The 10,849-nt window shown below is 37.3% G+C and overlaps 1 protein-coding gene across 1 annotated transcript; it reads left to right on the top strand.

The window, feature by feature from the left end:
- Nucleotides 1-1,182: 1,182 nt before the first annotated feature.
- LOC111895388 (geranylgeranyl diphosphate reductase, chloroplastic) lies at nt 1,183-2,764 on the top strand. Its single transcript, XM_023891469.3, has one exon. The coding sequence runs from the start codon at nt 1,300-1,302 to the stop codon at nt 2,680-2,682; it is 1,383 nt and encodes a 460-aa protein (XP_023747237.1). The 5' UTR covers nt 1,183-1,299; the 3' UTR covers nt 2,683-2,764.
- The last annotated feature ends 8,085 nt before the right edge of the window (nt 2,765-10,849 follow it).

Raw genomic sequence — 10,849 nt, 5'->3', positions numbered from 1 at the left:
GAAAGTATGCAACCGTTTTCGCCATGACGGAACCAATAAACTTAGCCTCCTCTAGAGCCGTTGAATCGGATGACGACATTTTGATTAATATTTTTTTTGAAGAAAGTAAGAAGATATGACAAATTCAAAATCTTATCATCATCTTATTTTACTTTTTATAAATGTTGACAGAATAAGATTCAGTATTCTTTTAATGCATAAAGTCATTTTACATGATGCACTAATGGTTTGTAGCTCTTAATTTTCGGTCTTTGACCAAATTTGCATAATAAATAATATATATATATATATATATATATATATATATATATATATATCTTTACTATCTTATAAAACAAATCCCACTATTTCTAAAAGTAGATTGAATAAAATAATATATATATATATATATATATATATATATATATATATATATATATACTATCTTATAAAACAAATCCCACTATTTCTAAAAGCAGATTGAATAAAATAATAATATTTTTTTAAGACGTCCAAATCATTAAGCTAATTGTACAACTAATTACTAATAAAATAATATTAAAATTTAAACAAACTCCTATAAATCTTCTCTTCTAAGGTTTTGACCAGATTTTTTTTCATCCAAATAAATACTTAACACCCTATAATTTGGTCATTTCATGAATTTTCTTTATTTTTAATATGACATGTTTCCTAAAACAAACTAATGATTGAATTGAAAATAATCATTCTTCATCGAAAAGAAATTAATTGTCGAAACAAACTAGTTGTCGCCTGCCGTTTTGCGTGGATAAACGGCTAGTGTATATATATATATATATATATATATATATATATATATATATATATATATATATATATTAAAGGCATATAGCCGTTGGAAAAAAAAATTAAACAACCATTTCTCATCGAAGAGACAACGCGACAACTTCAGCCTCTACCCACATCCCCGCGCCACCCTTCCGGACCGCCGGTGCGGTGTTTCTCTGTGCGGGATGCTTCCTGTGGCCCTCCCCGCACCCTATTCCGTCAGGCCTTAAAACCATGATTATTTTTTACAATTATAAAAAAAACTACATCCTAAAACTTGTTACAAAATAGAGGTCAATGGGTCACTACTCACCGGTCACTACCTCCTCCTTATATAAGTTTTCTAAGCATCTATTTCGACTTTCAGCAATGAAAATATTTTACTATATTTTATTGGGACTTTTTTTAATTCGATTTATTAAATTTTACTAATTTAGATCCACATTACAGCACTAATCTTAAGCCCTAATTGGATCCGTTGTAACATAACAAAGAAAAAACCAGATAGCCATGGCCGCCATCACTCACCCACTTCACACTCCCACCGTCACTTTCAGAATCCCAACCCGTCCATCCTACAGATTTACACCCACCCACAAACTCATCATCACAGCTTCTTCGACTTCAAACAAACCCATCTCCGGCAGAAGGCTAATCGCTGCCGTCATAGGCGGTGGCCCTGCAGGATCCTCAGCGGCAGAGGCGTTAGCTTCCGGCGGGGTAGAGACATACCTATTTGAGCGCAGCCCCTCCGGCGCCAAACCATGCGGCGGTGCGATTCCACTCTGTATGCTCGACGAGTTTTCCATACCACCGGAGCTCGTCGACCGGAAAGTAACCCACATGAAAATCATTTCCCCATCCAACCTCACCGTCGACTTCGGTAAAACCCTCAAGTCCCACGAGTACATCTCCATGCTCCGTCGCGAAGTTCTTGATTCTTATCTCCGGTCAAGAGCTGAATCGAAAGGTGTCATCCTCCTTAAAGCGCTTGTAACGAAGCTTGACGTCCCCACCTCACCTAACCAACCTTACATCATCCATTACACAGTCAACAACCGAATCAAGTACCTCCCTGTCGACGTCGTTGTCGGTGCCGACGGCGCCAACAGCCGCGTGGCAAAGTCTATTCACGCCGGAGACTACGCCTGCGCAATCGCTTACCAAGAGCGGATCAAACTCCCCGACGACAAAATGGAATACTACCAAAACCTCGCTGAGATGTACGTCGGAGACGACGTCTCACCGGACTTTTACGGATGGGTCTTCCCCAAATGCGATCACGTCGCCGTCGGCACCGGAACCGTCTGCTCAAAGCCAAACATTAAACGATACCAGCAAGGGATCCGATCAAGAGTCCTCCCAAAGATCGCCGGTGGGAAAGTAATCAAAGTGGAAGCCCATCCAATACCGGAACACCCTCGTCCAGTTCGAGTCCGTGGCAGGGTGGCTCTGGTAGGAGACGCCGCCGGGTATGTAACGAAATGCTCCGGCGAAGGAATCTACTTCGCAGCGAAGAGTGGAAGAATGTGTGGCGAAGCAATCGTGAAAGCTTCGGAAGGAGGGCATAGGATGATCGGAGAGAGTGATTTGAAAAGGGAGTATCTGAAACAATGGGATTCCAAGTATATAACAACTTTCAGATTCTTGGATTTGTTGCAACATGTGTTCTATGGGAACAATGCTGCAAGGGAGGCGTTGGTTGAGCTTTGTGGGGATGAATATGTTCAGAGAATGACATTTGAGAGCTATTTGTACAAGAAATTAGCGAATGGGAATAGATGGGAGGATTTAAAGATGGTTTCTGGTACGATTGGGAGTTTGATAAGGTGTAAGCTTGTTGGGAAAGAGATGGAGTCGTTTGATAAGAATGTTCTTGCAAAGTTCGTGTGATCAAATTGTATCGAGTGTATTATGTAGCATAGGATTGTGTAAGATTTGATGAATGATATACAATTCCTCTGTTTCTATCTAATGTGAAATTTGTTCTTTTATTGTTAGTAATTATCTTTCATGATATACACTTCTTGATATCCTTAATAAATTTCTAGGAGTTCCAAGGTCTACATATTAGTGGTTCTTAATGTGTTAAATGTAATTGAATTAACTTTCTTCTACCCACCAAAATCAAATGAAGTGAAAAAGCATGACTTTTAAGTTATATATGTATCTTTGGAAGCAAATTAAGTCGATTCTACCAAAACTTTGTAATGGTTACTAAAGGCATTTCAAGCACGTATAAACACTCCAAGAAAGATTAAGCTAAACAATATTACTAAGGGCATTACACACAAAGTGTATTTTCTACATATATTACTAAGTATGAAAAGGGGATACCAACGATTACACACAAAGTGTATTTTCTACATAGATTACTAGAATAGAAAAAGACCATATATGTGAATGGCTTCCATGCTTGCCACATCAAATGGAAAATAGAACTAGTCAAAGAAAAGACATACAAACACGAATAAGAAATATTAGATAGATCATGTGCATAACACATGTTTGGGGATTGCATGTTAATACTCCTCAACACCAAATTCCACCATTCCCATTCTTTTATAGAATTCAAATAGTTTTGGATTTGCCAAACTTTTTGTCATGGACTCAGCAACTTGTTATGTAGTTCTGACATACCTCAGGTTTATGCTTCCTTCAAACATCTTCTCTCTAATGAAATGATAATGAACCTCAATGTGTTTGGTTCTTGCATGAAATATAGGATTCTCTGCATGCTGAATGAATGAAATGTTATCAAAGAACAGTGGAATGTTGTAATTTATCTCTTGATTCAAGTCCCTCAACAATTGAACTAGCCAAACACATTCTTGAGTTGTCATTGTTGCAGATTGGTACTCCGCCTCTATTGTGGATACAGATATTGTGGGTTGATGTTTGTTGCACCAAGACAGAACACTTTGGCAAGCATAAATACAAAGCTCGTGGTTGACCTACGAGTATCTATATCCCCATCATAGTCTGTATCGCAAAATCCTGATAACATGTAGTCTTTTGTTCTTCTGAAGCAAATACCATAGTTTAAGGTTCCTTTGACATACCTCAAAACCTTATGTACTGCTTCTAGATGTGGCTTCTTGGGCTCCTACATAAAACGACTTAGAATTCCAACAACAAAGGCGACATCAGGCCTTGTTAAGGTCAAATAAATGAGGCTACCAACAATCGTTCGATACATAGTTTATCATCGAGTTCTTTGCCCACATTTGTACTCAACTTACGGTTTGCTTCCATGGGTGTTAGTGAAGGCTTGCTATTCAGCAGTAACGAAACCATAAATTTTGATATGGGGGTACAAACATTGTCAATATATTATATGTAGTCATCCAATATCAGACATTAAAAGACATGTTATAATCTTTTTTGTTGGGGGTATAATAACATGAAACATGTTTACAAATAATATCTTTTTTATATACGAAACAATTTTTTGGGGGTACTGTAGTACCCCCAACGCCCCATCTAGCTCTGCTACTACTATTCAACATACCAAACTTTTTAATAGATCAAAGGACTACTTACGCTGATGAAGGATCACTTCTTGGTTACTATAGTTTAACTCTAAACCCAGAAAATGATTCAGCCTGCCCAGATCCTTCATGTGAAATCGAACACACAAGTTTTCTTTTTAACTACTTGATCACCCCTTCAAGATCTCATGTAAAAATCAGGTCATTGATGTGCACAATTATACATATAAGTCTTAAATTTATAACCTAACAAAATTTTACTAACTATGCACTTATAGGGAGTGTACCTAGTCAGATTATAGAATAGATCAAGTAAGTCAGGTGTCGATTACAGAGAACAAAATTCAATTAAATAAATTAACTACTTCTAATTAAACTAAGAAACAAACTATGATTGGGTTTTTTTTTTTTTTTTTTTTTTTCTGATTTTGCAAGATCAAGAGAACTTACTATCAACTAACAATTAAGCAAGCAAAGAAAACAAATTAACTTTAAGAATTAAAAGAAATACTTCTGCCTACATCCGATTTCACCTTCTCCTATAGTTAATTTCTAATCAGTGGATTATATTGATTACCAACTTGTTAGAAGCTATTATGATCAAATATCTAGGGCTACCAATTTATGAATTACCAAGCAATGATCATGCACAAGTTAAACACCAGATCAATAATAAGCACAAATTGGACTATGAATGATAATACTTACTTTTCTCTGATCAAGTTAAGCAACTAAGCACAAATTGAGATTAATTATGCTCTTTAACACATTAAAGTTACTAACTTTAATTACTTAATCTAAAATGTGATTAACCCTAGCTCTAATTATTTAATGATAAAAAACAATTAGGAGACAAATTCGTGCAATTAATATGATGAATTAACACACATAATTTGATTTATAAGCAATATAAACTAGAAATAAAACGTGTTAGGGTTTAAATATCAAACACAAATAAAATCAATGATAATCATTCAATAATCAAAATCAACACATATGGATCAAGTTCATCTTCACCAAACAGAAGTAAAAGGTATTTAGCATCTCATTATTGCAGAAAAACACACAAAATCCATGTAAATTAAGCTAGACATAAGTGATGATTAGCAAACCAACTAGATCAATGTGGAATTCTTCTAAATCTTCTTCAATCCTTGAGCTCCACTTGATTTTCGATCTTCTTATGCATTTCTAAGGGGTTTCGGTCGTAATTCTCCTCAGGAAACTGATTGCATGGCTTCCCATACGACCTAATGTTCGGGATTTTATAATTTCCAAAATCTGATCACCACGTTGTGGCTGACCGTCACCACGACGTGGCCCTCGTCAAAATCTCGTATCCTCCAAGTCAGCTTTTCTGGTTACAACACGTCATTTTGGAGATCACGACGACGTGGTCTTCAGTCTTTTTTCTTCTTCTTTTATTTTAGCTCCCATTTCCTGCTTCCAGCTCTTCGTTTGCTTCCTTTTTGTCCCGAGAAAGTCTTCACTGCTACAAAACATATTTTAAACATAATAAGTATTTTTTGTTCCCAAAATAAACATAATTGTAGTTAAAAGTATTAGAAATTTGCATTAAATATATAGTTAAATATGCACATATCATCATCCACATACATGAGTACAACAACGATCTTGCTACCTTCCGTCTTCACAAAAAGACTTGTATTTGATATCGTTATCATATACCCATTGTGCTAAAGGAACTATGCAGTTTTACCAATCCATGCTCTCAGTGACTGCTTAAGCCCGTAATAAAGCCTCAGTTTGAGTTTAGACACACCCGAGAGTATGTCCGAATCCCTCAACCTAAGTCTCTGATACCAGCTTGTAACGTCCAAAAAATTAAGACTAAAAGTTTTGATTTTTAAATTAATAAAGCCATTATCCAAAACAACATCATAGAAACCATGGTGAATCAAAGTGTATCAATAAACATCCAAGTACATCAGAGTGATATAAAATGCGGAACAATGTGGTGTGTAGACTGCAATCAACCCGGGAATTTCCCCTTCGAACCAAAAGTACCTGAAATATAAACTGAAAATTGTAAGCACAAGGCTTAGTGAGTTCCCTAAAATACCACATACCATACATATCAAACATATAATGGGCCCCGCCCGACATCGGGCCCCACTCGGAACAAATCTGTTATTCATCCTACCTAGCCTGGCATCGAGCCCCGCCCGATATACATACAAACATGTAAACACATACATAAATATCAAAAAGATAAATAGCATACAATATAATCATCAGGCCCCGCCCGGTAAACATATAAACACATAACACATGCAAGAGTCATGAAGATAACTAGCATCCTACACATAATAACCCATGGGTTGGCATTGGTGTCTTCGACCCGCTAAACATAGTGAGGAAACTCACCTCTAGCTGCTAAATCTCTCAAATAAAATCTTGGTCTGCTAGTCCAGAAAATCACTGTGCTTTCATCATCAATTAATATCCAGTTAATGATTGGATCTTAACCTAAAATCAAGAATCTAAATTACTTGTCCAACATCCAGGGTAAAAGACCATTTTAACCTTTTCTTACTTGGCTCAAAACTAAGGCCCAACCTGTTTACTCAAAAGGCCTAATTTCTTTAATGACATCCAAAGGCTCATTATGGCCCAACTTCCTAATTTGGCCCAAAACTATCATGGACCTAATCCTAACAAATCCCTTAGCCTATGCATAACCCAAAGTCAGAAGTCCAATGGCTCAACAAGGCCCAAACCCTAAAAGCCCAAAATATACCCAAACTCGAGTAAGTCAACCCAAAAGTCAAATAGAAGGTAACTTAACACATAAAGTTTGCTTTACAACCATGCATGACTTAATAAGGCCCAAAACTCAAAAGGAATCATAATAAAGAACCTAATTCTTGCATGGACCAAAATAAATCATAAAGGTTGCTTTTTTATGGACAAGGGACCTCATTTGTGCTAAGATCTAACCCTTATGGCTTCTGGAGTACACCATAACTCAACTTAAGATCAAAAGACCCAAAAATGCATAAATAACACCCTAAGTTGGATCTAGAATAAAGAATAATCAAGATTGGAGCTTTTTACCTCAAATGACTTGCCAAGATGACGATGACTCTGGATCAACAAGCTCAAGCTATCCCAAGCAACCTCCAAGTGTTCTTCTTCTTTTACTTCACTAAAACTCACTTTCAAGCTTAAAACACACAAATGATACTTAGGGTTTCGTTTTTAGGGTAGAGAGTGATGGAGGCTGATCAATAGAATGTCAAAAGGTCTTATAAGTTTCTTAAATAGGGTGCAACCCCTAAAAGTTAGGGTTTTCCCCTACTTTGTGTACATCGTGCGTACTCCCATGTACGTCAAGTGTACGTGGGTGTATGTTTGATCCGGAAGCGGGTTAGTGTTGGGGTTTTGATACGAAAGATAAGTTTGTTTTTAACGAAAACCGTGTAAGGTCGAAAATATTTTGTAATATGTCGAAGTCTGTGTAATAGATGTTTTCGTTAGTTTCATTATGTATTTACTAAGTCACCTTTTTAGTCGCAGCCGAATGCTTGCCTTAGTATTTTTTTGTATGCTTTATTGTTCTCCTATAAATAGGGGAGTTACTTAGAGTTAGATAAGAGTTTTGGGAGTCTGTCTTGTCTATTCACTCTTTGTAACCTTGAAGCATAATTTAACTGAAACCAGATCTTATTTACTCTCGGTGTTCTTATTTTTCATTACTCTGATTCTAGATTCATTACTCGATTTAATACTTCATCAACTGGTATTAGAGAAGGAATCAAAAGGTTTTTGAATTAATTATTGATTCAAAAGTTTACGCACCTTTTGTTGTGAAGATTGTTCTTAATCTACAGTTGTGATTCGATTCTGCAACTGATTTGTTAAATCGAATGTTCTACTTGAAATCTCTAATCGTTTTAGCAATTAGCTTTCAAAATATCTTAAGTTTTTCTAAAAAATTCATCCGTACGTTCATGGCGAATTTCAACCTGAATTCAATGACTTCTTATTCTCATCTGCTAGGATCTTCAACTAAGATTCCTATGCTCATCCCTGAATACTATGATCAGTGGGCTGATCGCATGCAAGACTACTTGAACGGGCTAGATGAGGAGCTCTGGTCATGTATTTATGGAAATAGTACTCCTCCACCAAATTTTCAAGCAATTGGATCTTCATTTGGAACTTCAAGTGTTAATGATCAATCAGATAGGCTGAAGAAGCTTGAGAAAAGATGCATGAGAGAATTGCGTGGTGCATTGCCTCTTGTTGTGTATGACTATGTCAGAAGCTGTACAACTGCAAAAGACATATGGAACAATCTCAAAGAAAAATTTCAAGGAATTGAAAAGACTAAGATCAATTCTGTGAAACACTGTTTGATTGAATTGAAAGAATTCAAACAGAAAGATGGTGAATCAATAGAATACTACTATGATTGGTTGAATGAGCTAATCTACAAGTGTAACCTCCATGGAATTACTCAAACAACCATGGAATTTAATTTGACATTCATCATGGGTTTGTGCAAAGAATGGAGGAATGTGACATTGATGGTGAAAACTCAGCAGATTTTCGATACTTCGACTCTTAATGATTTGTACAATCTGCTAAAAACTCATGACGGAGAAGTTCATGAAATTGATGAAGAATCGAATATGACTATTGGAGGACCATTAGCTTTGATGTCGAAAGTTAATGAGAAAGAGTCAGTCGAAAAGGAAGATTCTGATAGTGAAGGACTTTTGGTTAATTCAGACGATGAAGTTGTTGCATTTTACTCGAATAATAGGGTAAATAAAATTTTCAAGAAACCCTCTAATTCAAAGTCGAAAATTGGTGAGGGCAAAGGAAAGTTTGTGACAAAAGCAGGAGGAGAAGAGAATAAGAAAAGTGAGAAAAATGATGTTAAAAAGGAAGAGCAGAAAGTTGAGAAGAAACTAAAAGGGGATTCCGGAATTGATTGCCACTATTGCCACATAGCTAACCATATGGCGAGTGGTTGTATGCTTCGTAAGAAAGATGAAAAGAAGAGTAAAGCGAAGGACGAAGCATACTATGTGGAGTGTTTAGAAGAAGTTTGGGCAAAAGCTAAAGGAATTTCTCTGGTGGCAAAGGGTGAGGATGATGATGAAGGAATTTACCAGATTTGGTCGTCAGGTTCAGATGATGAGGAAATGCGTAATCCTACGCATGGTGTTATGTATGCAAAGTTTGAGGAAAAAAGTAATGAAGTCGTGACTGGTCATTGTTTTATGACCAAAGGAGGAGATAAATCACCCATGACAACAAATGTACGTTCTATTCTTCAATCTTTTAATATTCCTTTAAGTGCATACGATTCTGAACTAATTGCTTTTGATGATATTGTTGCTTATTTCGATACTTTGGTTATCTCTGCTAGTAACGAAGCTAAGAAATCAACTTCTCAGTTGCTAGAAGTTCAGAAGCAGTTAGATTTCAAGAAAATAAAAATAGAAAGTCTAGAGTTACAGATTACAAATATAATGTGTGATAGTGTAACGACCCAATTTTCATGACCAAAAATTTCGTTTTAAAAACATCACTTTTAGAAAATATTAAAAACTAAAACATTGTCTGACCGAATTATCACACAAGTGAACCATGTCTAAAAGCCAATTCATACATTCAATCAAAATATCAGAGTACAAATCCCAGTGAAGCTCGTAAATGCGGAAACCGGAGAGTGTGTGTGTGTGACGTGCCGCTACCGCGCCGGCTCCTTTCCCCTAGCTGAGGAGGTACCTGAAACCAAAACTAAAAACTGTAAGCACAAAGCTTAGTGAGTTCCCCCATAATACCACATACCATGCAACATATAACAACCATTGTTCAGCTAGGAGTTATGGGCCTTGCCCACACTCGGGAAGATACGGGCCCTGCCCACACTTCGCTAGCCGGGAGATACGGGCCTCGCCCACACTTGTGAAGATACGGGCCCAGCCCACACTTTGCTATCTGGGAGATATGGGCCTAGCCCACACTCCAACCTCGGAGAGATACGGGCCCTGCCCACACTCAACCACTAACTCATAACATACAAGTATCACGCAGACAACAAGTATAAGCAATTCTATCATATTAACACATATATCATACTTGACTAAACCCAGAGATACGGGCTCGGCCCACACTCTAGTACTAGCATCTCTTCTACACGGGTCGGCCTTGGTGCCTTGGACCCATTCCTACTGGGAAGGAAACTCACCTCGAAATAGCTGCTGGTCTGTGTGGGAATTGATCACCTACTACTGCTGCTGCTGCTCCGGAAACCCTCCGGCTGCAATTCCCACAATATACTCAATCAAACACTGCTCACTGACCTTTGGGTAAAATGACCATTTTACCCCTGACCTTGCCCTAAGTCAAAGTCAGAGTCAACTTTTCAGTTGACCTCGCCTCGCCGAGTTGGCTTTCCAACTCGCCGAGTCCCTACGCAAATGACTGCCCTGAATCCTGATCCTACTCGTCGAGTTAGGCGACGACTCGACGGGTTCACCTTCTTCACCAATATTCAAGTCCTTCATCCTACTCGCCGAGTTGTATGA

The sequence above is a fragment of the Lactuca sativa genome, chromosome 4 (assembly GCF_002870075.4).
Source record: "Lactuca sativa cultivar Salinas chromosome 4, Lsat_Salinas_v11, whole genome shotgun sequence".
Lineage (NCBI taxonomy): Eukaryota > Viridiplantae > Streptophyta > Magnoliopsida > Asterales > Asteraceae > Lactuca > Lactuca sativa.
The sequence above is the reverse complement of the archived record's forward strand: the minus strand, read 5'-3'. Positions and strand labels throughout refer to the sequence as shown.